This window comes from Penicillium cinerascens, assembly GCF_028974065.1.
Source record: "Penicillium cinerascens strain IBT 15544 chromosome Unknown contig_1_segment0_segment0, whole genome shotgun sequence".
Classification (NCBI taxonomy): domain Eukaryota; kingdom Fungi; phylum Ascomycota; class Eurotiomycetes; order Eurotiales; family Aspergillaceae; genus Penicillium; species Penicillium cinerascens.
Window position 1 is genome coordinate 3,294,572 of NW_026695287.1, and position 21,376 is coordinate 3,315,947.

At 42.1% G+C, this 21,376-nt stretch overlaps 1 protein-coding gene across 1 annotated transcript; it reads right to left on the minus strand.

Moving 5' to 3' along the window:
- Positions 1-257: 257 nt before the first annotated feature.
- On the minus strand, positions 258-1,690 carry N7498_002781 (mitochondrial 37S ribosomal protein uS4m; the record flags this gene model as incomplete). The annotated part of the gene is made up of 3 exons (XM_058449843.1): positions 258-1,097; positions 1,160-1,591; positions 1,655-1,690. 3 exons carry the CDS (start codon positions 1,688-1,690, stop codon positions 258-260), a joined length of 1,308 nt encoding a protein of 435 aa, XP_058312187.1.
- Positions 1,691-21,376: the final 19,686 nt, after the last annotated feature.

Below are 21,376 nucleotides of genomic sequence, written 5' to 3' on the forward strand. Positions count from 1 at the left end.
TGATATATCCATTTACAGATCATGGGCTATGGTGATACAAAGGGGCACAAGCCCAACAAGAAACAAAAAAAAAGGCACCAACACCATGGTCAACATGATCCCGTCAAAGGGAATCCCTTATGAGCACCGGAGAGAATATGCACGCAGAGTAGGAAAGATAGAAACCCAGTAATACACTCATGGGAATCGAAGCGATAATGGAAACAGGGAGGTTTGATGTTCGATAAAGAAGACACGGTGATGATTCCGTGTCTTCTCTACCACCGTCTCTTCAGGTACCAGCCGTAAGCCGGGGTGCTGACTGCCTCACCGAAGGGCGTGGGCACTTCAGCGGAACCGGGCCGGGCCACGGGGTGGCGTAGGTACACGGCGGCACAGATGTTCTGGTTGACTTCGAGGTAGCGCGGGATGAACGAGAAGGCGGACATGTAATCGCGCGGGCGCCAAGGTGTGGCGTAGGACTTGGTGTTGTCGATGGGGTTGTCGCGCATCTGGGTGAGAGCGCGCTTGAGGACGTCGAATTCTTCGTCGGAGAGCTCGGAGGTGTCGACCTCGCCGCCCTCGGCGGCAGACTTGAATGCCTCGGAGAGCTTGTCGCTGGCACCTTCTGATTCCTCGGCCACTGCAGTCTCCTCGGTCGAGTCCTTCTTATCCTTCTTTGACTCCTTGGGCTTCTTCTCAGCACGTTTGGCCTTCAGCAGCAGAGTCAGTTCTGAAAACTGAGATTCCAAGTTGTCGGTGAGGACTGTGCTGGTTTCGGAACGGGACAGAACACGGCGCACTGCCTTCTGGAACCCGCGCAGCTCCTGCTTGCGCTTGGCTGGGAGGACATCCTTGTCTTTCGACATGATGGTCTTGGCCTGAGCCATCAAGGCCTTGAGGGTATCTTTGGCATTCTCCACCTTATCCTCCTTCGCCTCGGCACCCTCCGATTTGGCCTGTTCCGTCTCGCCCTCGGTCTCTTCCTCCTTCTGCTTGAGTTGGCGGGTCTCACGTCGCTCGAACTTGGTCTTTGGGGCACCGGTTGCAAACATCACACGCTCGGGGTCGACTTGGAAGAGGTCACCGGGGTTAAGGAGATAACTAGGGTGTCTCATCTATAAAGCCGAGTACGTTAGCAAATGCAGTTCATGCCCCGAGGGAATCTCCAGAATCATACCTTGTGTCCATTAACTGTAACTGCACCGTGAATCACAAACTGTCGTGCCTGACGAGTGCTGCTGGCGAACAGAGAACGGAAGATCGCAACATCCAATCGGCGCTCCAGGGGAGCGAATGCCATCTGAGTGTAGGGTGTGAGACGTGCAGTCACCGAGTCCCTGCCACGCTTCTCAAGTCCGGAACCACGACCGGCTGATGTCTTGGATCCATCATCTGCTGCCAGGTCGGAGGTGCTCATGGGGATGACGCTGCGAATCCGCTTCGAGAACATGCGCTTCCACTGGCCCTCGCGGACCTGCTCACCGTGGTAAGCGCGGGAAAGAGCCTTTGCGGTCCATTTTTGTTGGAAGAATGTGCGGTTCGCAGTTGCCGGCGTGCGGAATCGTTGCAAGTTATACAAGTTGTACTTGCTCCATGATTGACGGATTTTCTGCGCGAGACGCAACAGTTAGTCTGTGGAAACGGTTCGCGTATCGAGGTCAATTGGGCTTACCCCCTTGGCTAGGGAAGTGCTGGCCCTGTTCCGCATTGTGGCGAGTGAATGGACGCAACTTTGGGGAAAGTTTTGGTGGTTCCTCGTCTGGCCTGTTGCTGGTGGATGCTGCTCTCCCAAAACTTCCGCATGTCACGTGACAAGGACCGATTTAACTCACGTGATATTTATACGTTCTGCCACCTGATACCGCCTCATCAATTCTGAGAGCCCTTATTGGCCAAGTCCTCTCTCGCTTAGCACTAGCGTCATCGGATTCGCTATAAATACCCGACCCTTCCCGCAACCCTTCCTCCTCTTTTCTTTCTTCTTCATACTTACCTTGTTTGGGTGGCTGCGATCAACACGGCGGTCCACCACAGATTGGTCCCTGCATTGCACAGCGCGGCGGAACAGTTTGTTCAACGGCCTTCGGGTCATTGACAGGCGTATTCTTTGGCACCTTCCACTCAGTGGACCTATCTTTTCATCACGCCTTGGGTCAGTGACCCGAGCTTGGAGAAGAGAAATGAACATGCCACGTAGCCAGTGTATATGTATGGTCCTACCATGGGGTCACTGTAGCTCTTAGAAACGTTGCTTCAGCTCCTCGCCCTTGAATCGTTTTCTTTAGACTGGTTCTAGCCTTGGAAGGGATGTCTTGAGGCCATTCCACACTTATCTCTGGTGCGATGCATCTGCTACTGCTTTTTTGTCAGAGTGTAGCGCCACATAGACGCGTTGGTTTCGCACAAGGCCTTACGCTGATTTGTGATCCCACAGATCTACCGACCACGACGACGAAATAGCCAGGGTGTTCGTTCATCTCCACCTTGCCGAGCTACAATCAATGATTCGCAACCAACGTGTCATGAGTGTAGTGGGTAGACCTCGCCTCCAGTTACCGTGTTACCAGCGCATGAATAGGAGTACAATCCTGGGAATCTCTCCCAATATACGGATGTTTAGCAGCATCAAAGTGTTGGAAATTGGAGCCCTCATCCTAAGGCGCCAATATCGGTCGGCATCTCTCTGCCCCGATGGCTGCTGATTGGTCAGCTAGGCCCATGAGGTTATTGGAAATGGGCGCCCGTATATGCAGGTTCCTTATCTATATCGCCTTCTTTGCTTCTTTTTAGGGGGTTTCCCCATGGACACCGGGCAGCGGTGTAGGAGAACATTTTTGTATGCATTTCTCTTAGAAAATAGTTCTCAGGGGTAGGATATAAATATCCCCCTGAGAACGAGTAGAAAAGACAATCAGAATTTACCATCAATTACCTATCTATCTTCTTTTCGTCTAATTATCTACCCCCTAATTCTCAACAGGTTATGAGCCCGGTTGTCTGAACCATAGACACTGGATACCCGCCTAGTTTACCTCACCTCTGAGAGGCCCCCTGGTCGTATAGATAGCATAGCATTATGCTATCATCGACCCATACTAAGACGGCTAATGCTGTAGCCACAACCGCTGTCGCTAGAGCATTTCCGCAACACCTAGTTCTATAGACGTCGTTGAGAACGCTCGTGGAACCCAAAGACGATAGACTAAGCGCGTAGATATCGCGCGAAACGGCTTATAAGTAGCTATATACACTAGACAGCGCTCAACAGTAGCCTAATAGACCCTCCGACGACGATGACCTATCCTCCGAGGATGATAAAGACGACGGCAACGATAGCGATGCTAAAGAAAGAGACGGCTCTAAGGATAACGATCCTCTAAGGGCCTCCAGTGCCCGCGGCACATCCTTAGCACGTCGTCTAAAGAGCCGGTCGCCTATCCTAGGCACCGATATCCCCAAGGATAGCAAGAAGCGTATTAAGCACGTATTCCGTGCTATTAAGCGTAGTGGAGACTACGTATAGGTAGAGAGACTCACTAGCGCGCCTACCTATTGTTAATAGCGAGAAAACATCTCCGTAGCCCTTGAATAGGATAGCCTAATAAGTATCCTCGACGGCACTATTAAGGAACCCCTGAAGGACCACGACCTTTGATTCGAATGGGAATCCATTAATATCCGCGCTAGAAGAGTCCTACTAAGCACTATCTTAAAGGAGATAAATAAGGACCTCGCGTAGTACTATCTACGGCCACGCTTTATCTAGAAGCAGATTAATTCTTAGCACTCCGTCTTAGACATCTAGACGACGCGCGACGGTTTCGACGCACTTAGACGTATAGTTATTAGCCGCTGCTCTAGAGTAGCAGATTACGTCTATAAGATCGAGTAAGTATACGAATATATATAGATAGGACGCCCCTAGAACACTAATTAGGAGATCAATCGATGCTAGCACCTCCTTACTAACCTAGACACGCCTAGATAGAAGGACTAGAAGTAGAACTTCCTCGAGAAAGCCGAGGAAAAGAGATAGACTAAAGATCTATTTAATTTCCGTAAGATCGCACGAAAATTATTACTTATAGAGACTAAAGAGAAATAGCTATCTCTAGTCTTCTCGACGAGTATAAAGAGCGGAAAAGGACGCTCTTATAGGCCCCCTAATAGCCGCAGCGCCTATAAGCACTACGGAAAGAGCGGCTATAATATTAACTAATACTAGAAGAAATACCTAGACTAGCGCCCACTACGCCCTCGCGGAAGCAAAAGCAGCGAGAGTATAGGCAGTAAGACTTTAAATCAAGACGATTAAAGTAAAGATAGCTTCTATACTATAGCTATAGAGGTCATTAACCCCCTAAGCTACGCGCTATCGATAGAATTAGAGATCCTAGATATACTACGGTGGATTATAGATATAGCCTATAATAAATATATAGTGTCCTTAAGCGATTTCTTTACCCCTAGAAGCACTAGAAAGGTAACTAGGACGGTCTAGATAGCTCTAGCTACTAAGAATGTCGACTATATTATTAGCGATATCAAGATAGTATTATATAACGCTAGTCGCGAAGGACAGCGAGTGCGCCTATATAACGTACTATATATACTAGGGATCTACTATAACCTTATAAGTAGCCCAAAATTAGCTAATAGAGGCATCAAAGCCACGTTCGACTATAGAAACCTCGCCCTACGGATAGAAGATAGCACACTACTAGCCACTAGCACTAGGCGAGGACGTCACTAGCTCCTAAACGTTAAAGAGATTATATAGGACGCTATAGACGTCCTAAATATATCTATAGAAATGTCTATGGAAATACTTACGGAATCCACGATAGCTACCGAAGCTATAAACGCGTAAGACCCTAGAGATATAGTTATAGCACGCACAATCAGCGAGGTAGAGCGATAAGAATCGCTAACCTCTAAGCTAGATTAGTCAAGACTAAACGTAGAGATATAGCACCGCCGTCTCTGCCACCTAGGCATAAGCATTATCGCCTAAGCGGCCTAAATATATAAGGGCATTAATATTAAAGGCCTAACGGTCCCAAAACGACTATACCAGCCCTACGTAGTAGGAAAAGCGCACTAAAGGATAAGACGCGCGATACTAACTATCCCGCGCTTAACTAAGCCAAGAGAGCTTATCTACGTCGACCTCGGAGGAGGCGGTAGGCTATCGAAGGGCATTAACAACGAGAGATACTAGGTGGCCTTTATCGACGACTACAACGAATAGGCTATAGTTAAATTCATTAAGTATAAGAGTTACGCGAAATATATAGTCTAGGAATTCGTCAAGGAATACGAATGGGACTACGAGACGACTATTTAACGCCTACACTCGCTAGTAGATATAGCTAGCCTCCTAGACCACTAATAGCGCTATCCACCGCGTAGAGACACTATCGTAGGCTTCTAGAGCGACCACGGGGGCGAATTTATTAATACGAGCCTATAGTAATAGGCAAAAGATAGGAATATAGTATAGTTCTTTAGCGCCCTATATATCCACTAGCAAAATGGCAAAATCGAGCGCCTAATACGTGTCCTCGGCGAAAGAACTAGAGCTATCCTCGAGGATAGCAAACTGCCCCTATTCCTATAGCCAAAGATTATATGTAGTGTCGCATTTACTCGTAACCTTCTCCTATACTATAGAAGACGCATCGAGGGCGTAAAATCCCTATACGAGATTAGATATAGCCATAAACTAGACATTAGCTTCCTAAGTATTATCGGCAGCGACGTCTATATCGTCCTATAGTAAGAGCAAATACGCAAGAACCTAGTGGGCTAACATCTCGTAGACCGCGTATAGATAGGCAAGCTAGTTAGCTATAATAGCCTATATAGCAGTGGCTACTAAGTCTATAGACCCTACCGAAACGATCGCCCTCGGGGCATAATATATAACGTCCGCGATATTATTATCGACGAGGGTAGCGATTTTACTATCTATAGCAACCCCGACCTTCCTACCACTAATACGAGCGCGAGAATAGCTACCGAGGGTAAGGGGGAGGCATAAATAGACGAAAAGGATAGCAGCGAGGCCATCGAGGATAAGGCTATTATTATTCTTAATAAGAGCGATGATTCTAGCTAGGAATCTAGCTAAAACACTAAAGATTCGAGCGATTTAGGGGCTGAATCGACAGAATCCAAGGCCTCTAAGAAAATAGCCTCTATTCCCTACTTAGGACTAGCGCCCTATACCCTAGCATTAGACGTATTAGCTATTTTAGCTATCTTAGTATCGCTAGCACTAAAACCGATCCGCTAGCGTCTCGAAACCTTGGCCCTAAGTACTACTATCACGAAATCCCTCTCGATAGACTAACTAGCCACTAGTAAAGCTACTAAAGGACTACTAGAGCTACCCGCACTACTAGATCTATCGACCATCGATATAAAATAGATAGACTCACCGTAGAGCCTTAAGGACGCCTAGAGATCGCTACTCTAGCCCTAGTGGTAGCGAGCTATACAAACTAAAAAGAAATAGCTAGAGATCCTAAATACCTAGGAAGTCGTTGAGCCACCTAAGAATGCCTACATTCTTTTAGGAAAATAGGTATTCAAGCTAAAAACGAACGTAGACGGTACCCTAATAAGGTTTAAAGCTCGCTAGGTCGCACGAGGCTTTATGTAGAAAGAAGGAATCGATTACGACGAGACCTTCACTAGCACTAGCCACTACGAAACGCTACGCGTCCTACTAGCCACGATAGCTATAAAGAAGCTATTTATAGCTTACGTAGACATTAACCTCGCTTACCTAAACGCGAAGCTTAAAGAATACCTTCTCGTCGACTATCCCTATAGCTTCGAGAGCGAAGCGCCTAGGAAAGTCTGCCGTCTATTATAGAGTTTATATAGTCTTAAGTAGAGCGCCTATAACTAGTCCGAGACTCTTAGGGAACTACTAATCTCGAAGGGTTTCACCCACTTAATTATAGACCCTTGCCTCTATATCTCTAACTAATAGGGGATATATAACTATAAGTAGCAAGATACTAAATAGGACGACCGCGAATAGTAGGGGGTGGTCTATATATTCGTCTATATCGACGATATACTGATCGCGGCATTAATAGACGACCTTATATAGCGCACTAAGCGCTACGTCTTAGCAAAATAGTCTATCTCCGACCTAGGCCCTACGTATTATTACCTAGGCCTTAAGATCGACCACTAAAGAAAGAGAGGTATCCTATATATCTCGTAGAAGACCTATATTAATAGGATCACTATAAAGATAGCCACGGGTAATATAAAACGCCGGAAACCAACGACCCTAATAACTAAAGAGCTCCATCCACTAAAAGAAGGTTATTAGGCCTCGTAGACAGCCATCAAAACCTACCAAAGCGGTGTAGGATCGTATATTTATGCGATAATAGTGTTAAGACTAGATATCGCTTTCTACGAATCTACCCTCTTAAGCTACCTCCTAAATCCTAATAATGACCATTTTGACGCCTTATAGAGAGTCAATAACTACCTCCACTACTCTAGCGACCTCGGAATCACCTACCACGCATCGAAACACCCTATTAGGGGCGATATAGCTATATCTACGGCGAGCATTGATGGTAATACTAGTAGAGAGGACGGAATAATAAGGGGATATATAGATACATTATTTATATCTACGATCGACCGGAAAAGCTATATGGGATATACCTTCTTCCTTGTAGGAGGGCTAGTTATATAGAGCTCTCGCCGCTAAAGCTATATCGCTAAATCATCAGTAGAGGCCGAATATATAGGTATCTCTAAGGCTAGTAGCGAGGCTATCTAGCTATAGAATCTAATGCGAGAGATTAGTATTATAGGCCCCTCTCTAGCACTCATCGCGACCGATAGCCTATCCATAATGGCTATATCAGAAAATAGGAAGACCTACGGCTGGTCAAAGCACATCGACGTCCATTACTATTAGATAAAAGAGTAGGTCTAGACCTCTAAGATCGCCCTACACTATATACTAGGGAAATAGCTAGTCGCCGACGGCCTTACGAAAGCTCTACCCTAGGTAGCTTTCGAATAGTTCGTTAGATAGCTATAGCTTTAGAGAACACCGATAACGAGGTCTAACGGCGTAGCACGGGCTAAGGCGTGCTAATGGCACCTCTGGGGGTGCAGTAAGTATCCTACGAAACTAGCTACTATACTAGTTGGCTAGAGACCCTAGAGACTCAACCTCTCTAGGACGAAAGAAGGCGATTTAATACCTTTCTACAAAACAATATCTATTTCCTATTTAGGATTAGTGCCCATCTAAGCGAGATTTGGTTAGACTAATTAGAAGACGCTATTTTATTACGTTTTTTCCCTTTAGAAACGAGAGAAGCCAAGGGGGTGTGTTGGAAATTGGAGCCCTTATCCTAAGGCGCTAATATCGGTCGGCATCTCTCTGCCCCGATGGCTACTAATTAGTTAGCTAGGCCTATGAGGTTATTGGAAATAGGCGCCCGTATATGTAGGTTCCTTATCTATATCGCCTTCTTTGCTTCTTTTTAGGGGGTTTCCCTATGGACATTGGGTAGCGGTGTAGGAGAACATTTTTGTATGTATTTCTCTTAGAAAACAGTTCTCAGGGGTAGGATATAAATATCCCCCTGAGAACGAGTAGAAAAGACAATCAGAATTTACCATCAATTACCTGTCTATCTTCTTTTCGTCTGATTATCTACCCCCTAATTCTCAACACAAAGCACCGCCCATTCAAGGTGGACAACCCCGTAGCATGGTGGGCATTAAACACTAATACAGAGAGTCAAGCGAGTGTCATGACATATTATATACATATCTTATCCTCGCCGCCGCGGCACCCATCGTTTACGCGCCTCAATACTTTTCCTCTTCATCCTCGCCGCCGCGGCACCCATCGTTTACGCGTAGACTGCGCCAAAGCCCATACATGGGCCCAGAGGTCGGGCCCAAGGCCCAACCCGCATAGGCCGTGGGCCTTAAACTAAAAGCCTAACCCAACCCACGGCCCACGATGGGCCGAAGGTTTTGGCCCATTCAGGCCTATTTAGGCCCATTTTTGCATAAAATCATGGTCTTGGCGTGTATAACTTAGCTGATTAATCGTATTTAAATTCTGTTATTTATATATGTTCTGGTCACCAATTAACTTACCCTTTAATTCTATTTATTTACTACTGAAACAAAAGGAAATTTAAGTGTATCTATTAATAATCTAAGGGATAATTTATTAATTACTAGTTCTAACCGTACTTATATAAAGCTATTGTGGTAGAAAAGGGAGTTTTTTATTATAATGCGTCCTATCTAGTGACGTGGAAGTGGAAATATATATTTTTCCTTACTGAAGGTAGTGTGTGTTTTAGAAGGAAACTCACTTTATTTTTTTTTAGCCTTAACAACTCGTTAAATTTATTATTTAGGTAGATGAATTAAATCTATTAGGATCCTTTTATTATTAATTAGTATTTAACATTATTATAGGCAAAGCGTAGGCTATAAATTCGGATTAAAGGTAGAGATACTGAACTTAGTTGTAAATTTTTGAGGGGAAACTTAATCTAAATGGGCTAGGTATAGGCTTTTAGTGGGTTTTGTTAGGCTTTTAGTGGGTTTTGGTAGGTTTTAGTGGGCTTTGGTGGGCTTTTGATGGGCTTTAGTGGGCTTTAGTGGGCTTTAGTGGGCTTTAGTGGGCTTTAGTGGGCTTTAGTGGGCTTTAGTGGGCTTTAGTGGGCTTTAGGGGGGGCGGGCTTATATTAGGTTATTAGAGTCTACTAATTATAGCTAGTGTCTAGGATCTGACTTAGTGATAAGTCTATCCTTAACACTAATATAGAGCACTTAGTATATTTCTATTCTTTTCCTACCTCTTTCTCACTTTTCTCTTATTTTTCTCTTACGGAGCTTATCTTTTGCTATAATGTCCTAAAGCCAACACTCTAATATCTTTCCGTTATCTAACTTCGATGATACGGAAAGTATCCCGTTTCTCTCGCGAGGGAGCCAACTAGCACTTAATTTCGATCACGAGATAGCCTTCTCACTACCGCCACTACACCCTCCCTCTATATTTAAGCGTATTAGACCTACTCGTATAAAGGGATACGTTCTCTACGACCCTATAATACATTCCGAATAGGCAGAGTGGTGGGTTTAAACCGATAGGGGTAGGATAAGCAAAATCAGCTAGGATAGTAGGCGTTAGTCTTTAATTTAGAACTATTTTGAGTAGGTGGCAGACGCCCTTAAGGGCACACTAATACTTATATATAAGCGCTATAGGACGATTCTTAAGTATCTATCTTCGCTTATTCCTGCTAGTACCTCGCGATATAGAACTTCGACGCATCGAAGACATCTTGATATAATTATATATTAAAGGGTAATCGGTACCACAAAAACGATTACTAAGTTTCTTCAAGAAGCAGTAAGTCTTCTACTATCCAACGAATATAATACTAATTATTTAATAGAGAGAAAACCTAGCAACAAAGAAAGCGTTTATATAAGACGCGTAGGAAGAGTAAATCCTTACCTTTGTTATTGCCACTTAGCTCCCATTTCGCCTTATTAAGCACCCTAAGTTCCACTAGTTATTACAAATGATATAGTCTACCCCTTTAATGCCTAAAGTACCTAAAGTAAAGGCTATCCGTGGTCGTCTTAGGATAATAGTTAAAGAACGGCACTAAAGTATTATACGTAGGCTTCTAGAGTATTCGAAGATCTTAATTACCCTTGACTGTTAGACATCCTTATTTAAGTAATCATTTATAGCTATTACTAGCTATTTTATTAACGAGGACTAGTAATATCGTGAGGTTCTACTAGGCTTTAAGCTAGCCCCTAAAGTCTATTTAGGAGAAAACCTTTATATATTACTTCTAGATATATTAAAGGAGCATTAGATCTAGAATAGAGTCTTTATAGTTATCGCTAATAACGCATTAAACAACGAGACTCTCTTTATTACGTTATAGTAGTTATTACTAGATTCTATAGATCTTATTTAAGTCCTATGCCTTGCCTATATTATTTAATTAAGCTTAAATGAGCTACTTAATAGGATAAATATAGCCCTAGAGAATGATATAACTAAGCTACGCTAGATAACTAAGCGGTCCTAGAGGGCTCGGGCGAATACAACCGTAAGTGCGAGGAAGCGATAGATATCGTACACTTTAAGCAAGGTATTTCTTCCTTTCTCTTACTTCTAGCTTTTAACTCACTTTATAGTAGATTCGCGACCTTACTATCTATATTAATTATAGCTCCTAGCGCCGTAAGGCGTTTCGCGACCTCTAGACTAAAGAAAGTAAGCTACTACTACTTTAGGACGTTAAGACGCGATGGAACTCTACGTTTCTAATACTTCGACGCGTAAAGCGCCTTCGATTAGTATTAACCGACTTCTATTATGCGTTTGATCGGCTAGATATAATACTTAATATAGATAAATAGCGTTAAATTAATTACCTTTTATAGATTATATAACTATTCTTTGACTTTACCCTTAAGCTTTCAAAGACCACTAACGTAACTATATATCTTATCTTTCTAATCTATAATAAGCTATTTAAGTATCTTAAGTCCTTAGTTAACTAGCTTCGACGGAAGAAAGTGCCTTAGAAGCAGAATATACTTATAGCACTTAAGGCTAGGAAACAAAAGCTAAGCAAATATTATAGCTAGACTAACTATATTTAGGGTGATCTCTATACAATTAGAACAATCCTAGCACCTATTAATAAGTTCCAATTCTTTATAACTATAGATTAGGATAAATAGTGGCGCGAGAGGTACCGAAAGAGCTTTAAGGAGTACCTTCTTCCTTATTAGGAACGTCTTAAGTCGCAATAAGATCAACCTACGCTTTAAGCAGCAGCAAAGAAGGGATCGTGGCTTAATTAGATACTTAATAGACGTAAGGGCTATAAAGCTTCGCTAAGGGACGAAATAGCTTAATATCTTAATAGTGGTATGTCTTTTATTTTACCTAACTCCTTACTATACACTTACTTACCTTTTATAGATACTATCGAAGCGTAGCCTCTTTCTTTCTAGAAAGAGAACCAGCATTAGTTCCCAGCGATAAGTGCATTTACGTGGGATATCCTTATAGTTCCCACTATAGATGCTAGTGTTGAACGTCTATTTAATACCACACGAGATATATACCACTATCGACGAGGCCGCTTAAGGACGGAGACAATTAAAGAGCTAATGATGTTTCATTATTTAACAAAGTTTGATCTTTAAGAAGAGGAGAATACCCTCTTAAAGGAGTTTTTTACTACGAAGGAGATTGATCTCTTAAAAGAAGAGCAAAGGGAGGATACACCTAACCAGTTCGGGCTTGATCTAATTAGTTTAGACGAAGAAGGCTCCTAGGAAGCTAAGGGGGAGAGCGAGGATGAACCTTAGCTAAATAATAATAAGGGTGACGATAATAACCTTCCTAAAATGGAAAGCACTTAGGCGCGGCGTATATCTAAGAGATCTCGCAAGCGTCCTCGACAGGAGGACGATTAATAGTCATATTATTAGTGATTAAGACTATAGCGAATTAAACCTATATTTCTGACGGCCATCAAAAAAGCCAAAACTATAGCTAAATACCCCTAAAATTCTAACGGCCGTCAGAATTCTAGTGCCGTAGCTTTAAAAATTCTTCGAACGTATATCAGAAAAAATAGACGTACAAAGAGGGGCTAATTGCAAGTCAAATACCCAAAAATACAGACTCATATTATATAAATAATGCATACCATTTGTTTGCATGGTTTGTAGCCCACTTAGGCCCAATGGGCCCCTATAGGCTATCTACCCCAGCCCATAGCCCATCGATAGGCCCGGGAACCAGGCCCAAGGCCCGGCCCATAGGGGGTTGGGTTGGGCCCGGTGGGCTTTGGCGCAGTCTATTTACGCGCCTTAATACTTTTCCTCTTCATCCTCGCCGCCGCGGCACCCATCGTTTACGCGCCTTAATACTTCACCTCGAAAGATAGGTCCCGCCGCACCACCTACATCGATATATATATTAGTAATAACCTATAGTATCGTCACCCTAGGGTATCTATTAGACCCTAACACCCCCTAGACTTTTCGACATTCAAGATCACGCCAAAATCACGGTAACTAACTAACTAGAGCCTAGGATCATAAGCCGTCCTAACCCACCCACCCTCACCTAACTAGGGCCGAGGATCACTATTTATGCTATAGGCCCCACCTAGACGGGACTAACACCCCCTAAGGCCCCCTAGAACGCGTGCGACGCGTACTACAATAAGGGTGTATAGTTAATAATTAGGAGGCCCCACTAACGCGGTGTAGAGATATATAGTGCCGCACACCGAGGACGCAGGCTAGTATAAGGTGCTACCTAGTTTATACATAGCGTAGTAGAAGGCCCTACCACTACTAGTATAAGCCAAAATCTCTATCACTATTATTATTCTAGATCCTCCTACCTCCCCTCGCTATTGGCCTCCACTCGCACGCGCCCCCCCTAAAGACCTTAGGTGTAGGTGCCTAGACCGCGCGGATCCTTAGACTATCTCTTGCCTACCCTTTAACGAGCCTCCTTATAGATAAAACCCTCGCTAATACCTATTCTAGAGATAATTACTAAAGTGCTATATTATAAGTCCTTTTCTATATAAAACCCACTCCGTACGCTAAGTGTAAGATGCCTCGCACTATATAGCTAGCTCTACCTAATATAGACTAAATACTCGTCGATTCGATCCACCACTTATATACCTACTATCACTAGGTGTCCTTAATCGCAAAAGATCGCGCACGGTAGTTAGTGCTAGTATCCTACCTACTCGAGATATCTATAGCTATAGAATCCGTATTAGTATAGGTTATATATAAGTCCCTAGTGGCTAGTAAGTATAAGATATAACTTATCTAAGACTAAATTATAAAGGCTAGTGCTAGAATTAATAGCTAATGCCTACTAGGCCCCGCCCTAGGAACCACGCTAGTACCACTAGCGTATATCGTCGCTACCGCGACCCCTATTAGCACTAGTACCGAAGCAACGCCCCCCTATCGATACGCACTAAAAAGATAGCACTAGAGTGGCACAACCAAGGCCTAAAAGTCCGATAGGATAAGGTCTAGCCTCTATATCGAAATTAGACCCTCCCTAACCTTATTAAGGAGGTCCAATAAGTAATCGATAAATATCTATCTATAGCCGCACGATATATTAACGCTATCTATATCTTTAGTAGCGGCGATATCTAGATCTTTTTAGATTATATAGATCACCTAGTAGAGAATAGTGATACGTGATTATTCTATCTTTAGCACGGCCGCTAGGCCTATATTATCTATACGTCCTTCTCGATCCTAGCCCACGGAGTCCCCTAAGAGTAGATTTCTAAGATAGATTTAGCTATTAGCTATAGCGAGGCTAAGGAACTAATTAAGTATACGAATAAGAAGAGAATCCCTAATACCTATATTATCTATATAGGATAGATAAGCGACTGTAGTATCCTATATTATTTAAAACCTAAAAGTTCGTTAATAGTTAGCTTTTATCGTGCTAGCGACGCTAACTAAATACTACGGAACCCTCTCTACTTTAAGGGGACTACCCTATAGATAGAGCTATATAACCCTCGAGGGCGCTTAGCTTAGTGCAACCACTATCTTATTTATAGATACGTCTAGCGTGGCTACTAGTCCCTAATTCACTGCCTTTTCTATACTAGAGATCACGAGAATACTAACTATCCCTATAAAGGGAACCCTAGCTAATATAAATATACTAACTACTACGGACCATACGTCGCTAACGACAAAAACTACCTTAATCGCCTCGCTATAGCCGAAACGGCGAAATACTACTAAGAGAATAAGGCGAAGTTCTTCCCTAAGGAGCCCGCCCTACTACCAACCCCGCCTATACACTAGGCCCTATATCTAGCATCGACCTTATTAGTAGAGAATCTACTAGTCGATATAACCCCTATAATATCGTTATAAGATATTATACTAGCGTCCTAGGCTAATAGTAGGAAGCGAAAGAGGAAGCAAATTCTCACCACCTATCTACTAATAACGCTAACCCCCCTTATCTAGGGCGTCCTTACTAGCCTAGTATCCCTCTATAACGTAGGCCGCTAGACTAGTATAAACTAATACCTCGTCGTGATATCTAACTTAGAATAAGCTAGCTCGTAGCTATTAACTAAGCCTCTAAGTTTATTAGAGTTATTAAAGCTAGACCTATCTAGCCTAGAGAACTCCTTAATAGATATTAATTAAGATCCCGCTAATATCGACGAGGCCTAGCTAAGAATCTAAGAGGTCTAATAATTCTTGGCGTCTAACTTAGAAGCTAATAACTAACTAATTTCCCTATTTAGTTCGCTAAAGAAGGATTAGCGAAGATCCACCCACCTTAGCGGCGACGAGGCTATATAGTCTAGCCCCCCTATAAAAAAACGAAAAACCACTAGCCCCTAGGATATATTATAACCCCTACTAGAGTAACAGCTAAAGATACGGAGCTCGTAGTCCCTTAGGTGGCGTAAGAGATATCTAGTGCTAATAGCCTTAAAGGGCCTATATAAAAATAGATGACTAATCACGGACCTAATCGCTCTCTATAAAGCCTAGTAGCTAGTTCGAGACGCTTAGCTCGCTAGAGAGCTCCACGATACCTAGGAAAGGGAAAGGATCTCGCACCCTTCTAAATAACTAAACTAGCTAAGGAGGGGGAGCTAGGACACCTACGATAGCTATAACGCCGCTAGCCTAGGCGCAAGACACCACGAAGCAAACCCTCTATATCCTATAATATAACGTAGAGAAATCCCTAGATAATATAATAGCCTTATTCCTAAGAGACTCTTATATCCTCGATTACGCTATCCTCGTAATCTAAGAACTATAGGTATATAATATCTCTAGCGATATCAACACCACCTATTTCCCGCTAGAGGTAAAGTAGTACTTTAACCTCGTCTAGCTAATAGTACGCCTACCTAATATACCTAGGGTATACCTATACGTTAAAAAGACGCTACTATAGCAACTAGCGCACTTTAGCTAATATATACTCGCGATCTATATCACCTAAGGACCCTATAAGTTCTTTATACATAATATATATAACCCTCCTAGGAGACTCGATGGTATTAACGACCTTAAAGAATCCCTAGCTAAGGTAGATAGTATCCTAGGCATCTACTACTATATAGTGGTAGGTGACTTTAATATCCACGACCTAATATAGAGCGCTAAGAACCACCTAACACTAGGCGGGAATATAGAATAGGTAATTAAGCTAAAAATCGTCATCGAAACCTTCCTATTAGCCTTATTAACACCCTATAGCACTATTATAAGGCTATATCGGAACCGACGATATATAGGATAGGATATAACGTAGCCTATAATATAGTCCTCTAAGGAATATATTAAAGACGACTACGTTAATCTTAGTATAACCCTCAACCTCTACCTTATATCTAGCGACCTCTAACACTAGCTATAGCACGTTCACGAGGTTCCTTAACTATTTAGTATCTCTAATCACCTCCTATTTAAATTAGAATTCGATATCGACCTCTATCCGAAGCCTATACATTAGCGTAGGAACTAGAAGGCCCTCGACGTAAAGCTACTTAGAGCGTTAGTTATACTCCCCCTATAATACTAGCACGAGGAACTCCTAAATAACACCTCGCAACCACTCGATAGTGTAGTCGCTAATCTAGTCGACCTCCTCTATAACGCTATTAAGGCGTCCACCTCGTAGTTAAATCCTATAGCCCTATCCCACCCTAGTTTTATATCTAAGTGCCGCCTCTTATAGAAGGAAGCGAAATAAGCTTACTAAGTGGTGGTCTAGTTCCAAACTAGATACTACGCCTCCACACTAGACACACTCTAGGACGAGTTCCGGTATAAGACCGCGCTTACTAAAAAAAGAATTAAGCGCTTTAAGTAGGATATATATAAAAGCAAAATCACTAAGGCATCCAAAAAGGGATAGATATAGTAGCTCTCTAAATAGGCTAAGGATAAAACCCTATTCTAGTCCTATACCCCCCCCGTTACGAGATTAGGAGGGAAACCTCTACTTCCTTCTAGAATAGAAGATAGACCTACTAGCGTAGTCTTTCTTTCCCCCTCCTCCCTTAGCGAATCTAGAAGATATATAATACTTCTAGTACCCTCCCACTATAGACGCGCCGAAAATTAATATAGACGAGGTCCGACGGACGATCCACTAACCTAGACCCCTAAAAGTATTAGGCCCTAACGATATCCCTAACCGCGTCCTATAAGCGTTATCTAACGCTCTCGCACCACCACTAGCCACTCTCTATAATAGATACCTCTAAGAAGGCTATTGCCTAGAGCACTTCTAGGAAGTATATATAATTACTCTACGGAAGCCTAATAAGTTAGACTATAGAATCCCAAAAGTATACTAGCCTATTACACTCCTTAATACCCTTAGAAAGGTTATAGAGGGAGTCATCGCGCTTAGGCTAAGCTACTTAGCGGAGGAGTATAATCTCCTACCTATTAACTACTTTGGTGGCTAGAAGGGCTAAGGGACGGATATAGCGAGAGGCAAAACAGTCTTAGCACTCTTCCTTAATATCTCGAGAGTATTTAACAACGTCTCTTATTAATAGCTCCTATATAATCTTAAGAAACGCTAGATCCCTACCTATATTATCGCTTAGGTGGCGTTATTCCTTAGGGAACGGTTTACGTCCCTAGAACTACCTAAATTTAGCTAACTACGCGCCCGCATATAAACTAAAATCCTATAAGGTTCTCCGCAATCACCTATCCTATTCCTATTCTATAATATAGATTTAATAGGGGACTACGCACTTAGCTATAACTTTAGTTATATCGACGATACGTTTATAATAGTAGAAGGAGATATAGTAAAAGAGAACTACCTACGACTCGCAATAATATTTATAGACGTCTACGACCTATAGACGCGAACCTACGTATTAATATTTATACTAGAAAAGTTCGCACTAGTCTATTTCTAGCCCCTCTAAAAGCGCGCTATAGCCACTCCTAACCCCTAAGAGCGCTATACTAAGGCTATAGACCTTAGATAGGGCTAAGTCGTCTAGCTAAGTAAGTTAGCAAAACTACTAGACGTCGTTCTTAATTAAAACCTATTATTTAAGGAATATATAGCCTAAATTAATAGGAAATACACTAAGGGCCTATAAGCTATAGCATCGCTAGGCTATAGTAAATAGGGCCTATCACTAGAATAGAAGAGATAGATCTATAACGCGTATATCGCCCTAAGGGCACTCTATATAGCCTTAGTTTAGTAAATCCCTCGCGTCCGAGGATAGAGTAGACTCTATAATAGATAAATCACTACCCTTAATAGTATCTAGCGACGCGTAGCTTATAGGATCTCTAGAGGCTTCTAGGCTATTATAGGCGAGGCCTATAACGCGGAACTATACCTCCTACCTATAGAGTGTCGACTATGGAATTTACGACTATAGACCCTTACTTAGCTTATATTATCCCTAGCCTTCTATCGTAGTATCTAGTCAAGATATATTCACTACCTAAAATCGGTAATGCAAACGACTCTAAAGGCCACGGAAGAAGAACTTCTACTACGCGCTAATATAGATATAATAGATATAGAAATATAACGACTATTTATAGTACCTTTATAGTGGACGCTACCCCTAATCTTTATTATAAGTTCGAAAATAGAGGCAATCACCTATTATAATATTATATAAGTAGCTACGCTAGACACCCTAAAGGTATATATAGATAGCTTTAGCCACTATAGGGAGATAGGTTATTCCGTAGTCTACCTCGAACCGCCTATAGAGGAAAAGGCCTACCTAGGCTATAAACGATATTATAACGTATAGGCTTCTAAGCTCGCGGGATTAGTGTTAGCCCTATAACTCTCTAGATAGCCTAGTAAACCTAGTAATACTTAATTTTAATAGGATATAGAGATCTATACTAATAACTAGAGCGCGCTATTTTTCGTATAGAACCTATAATAATCCTTTAGCTAGTATCTAGTTAAAGAAATCACCTATCTACTCGATTAGCGCTCCTAATAAGGCTAGTAGACCTCGCTCTACTAGATCCTAACCTATATAGGCATCGACGGAAACGACTAGGCGGACAAGGTAGCAAAAGCTATAATAGAGTAGCGCCTATTATAGAGGGACACTCTTAGCTACTACGCTACGTTCCTTAATAACCTACCCCTATAACCTATATAGTCTATAGTAGTATATTACGACGACTCTAACCTAAAATCACTCGCAAGACGCTCGCGCTATACTAAGACCTCACCCCCGCGAAGCGCAGCGCGCTTATTTAAGCCTATATAGAGAAGATTAGCCTAAATACCTTCCTCTATAGCGTAAATTAGGCTAATATAGCGCATTGCCTATAGTGCAGCGAGGCCTCAGAAATAGTACGTTACGTCTTAATCAACTATCCTAACTACTCTAACTAGACTGCGCCATAACCCGCAATGCGGGTCAAGACCTTCAACCCGCACCCGAACCCGCTGCGGGTTCGGGTTATGAGTTGTAACCCGAACCCAACCCAGCGGGTTACAAATTTAGATTTGAAAACCCGCAAATAACCCATCTTGACCCGAATTTACATAAAATCCTGGTCTTGGCGTGTATAATTTGGCTGATTCATCTTAATTAAATACTGTTATTTACATATGTTCTGGTCATAATCCTCCTAAGTTATTGACTTTGGCTCTAATCACTTGAAATAAAATGAAATTCCTCTGTATATTAATTAATTAATATCAGTAATTAGTTATTTACATATATTTAGTAGGATCCGTCTAAAGGGTTACGGTGGAAGCGTGAGAATGTTAGAATGGCCTTTCTATTCTATAGAAATATATATCTGACATATAATAAAGGTGGTGTACCTTTTGGAGGAAACGTCTTGCTTTTATTATTTTATCTTATATATACCTTTAATTTTATTATTTCCTCCTATTAAATTAGTCCTTATGCTTTGTTTTATTATAAATATAAGTCTATTCGTAATTTATTTAGGTGTGGTGTCTATAAAATAGGATTAAACGTAGTAAGTTAGAATCAAGTTGTAAAATTTTGAGGGCTAAATATACTTTCGCGGGTTGGGCATAGGTTATATATAGGTTCTAGATAGGTTTCGTGGGTTATGTGCGGGTTCTAGATGGGTTTTGCGGGTTATGTGCGGGTTCTGGATGGGTTTTGCGGGTTATTGGTGGGTTTCGTGGGTTTTGAATAGGTTCTGTGGGTTATACTCCACTTAATATTCCTACTATTCACTAATTATAGGACTCTTCTAGTCTAAGATAGTAATAAAATGATGAGTCTACTATATCTAGCGCTTGACTTCTATAAATGTCCTTTAGTAAGCCTTCACTTCTACTCTCACTTATCCCTTACTGTTCCCCTACCTCGTGATATTATGTCTTAAAGTTAGAATTCTGATATATTTTTGTCATCTCTCTATAATAATATAGATAGTGTTCCGTACCTCGCATTGGATCCCCTATAGCTATTTACCCCTGAGCCTTCTAGCAGTTAGCGAACATTCGACCCTTTTAATCGAGACTTTATCCGGCCGTAGCCTCGCCTATTAATTCCATCCGCTTTAAAGCGCGTTAGCCCTAATCGAAGGAAGAACTACGTACTTTACGATCGTATAATGTATACTGAGTGGGTGGACTAGTGGATTGAGACTAACTATAGAAAGACTAGCAAAATCCGCTAGGATGCTAGCTATTTAGCGGACTTATAGTAGCACTTTAATTAAGTAGTAGAGAGTTCTAATAGCTAGCCTAAGGTTATATATAAGCGCTGCGGTCTAATCCTTAAGTATCTATCTTCTACTAGGACTCCTAGTGGCACAAATCGATATAGTATATCTACGTTGATAAAGCATCTTTACACCACTATATATTAATAGCGCGCGAGGAATATTCAATAAAGGGCTAGTATTACTAGATTTCTATAGGATACAGTAAGTTCTATTATATTTAAAGATATAACCTTAGAAATCGCTAATAAATATAATACTTTGAATAGAAGTATACCTAACCTATAAATGAATAGTTCACCTAAGAGGCCTAGGAAGAGAAGCTACTTATCTTCCTTACGGTCGCACGTCTTCCCTTTCGGCTTATTAAGTATCCTAAGTTCTATAACCTAATTCAAATGGCTTAACGCGCCCCTTCTAGCCTTGAGATCCCTTCCGTAAAGACTATTCGTCGTCGCCTATAAACTATAGTAAAGGAACGGCACTAAAGTATCCTACGAAAGCTCCCTAATTATGTAAAGATATTAATCGCCCTTGATTA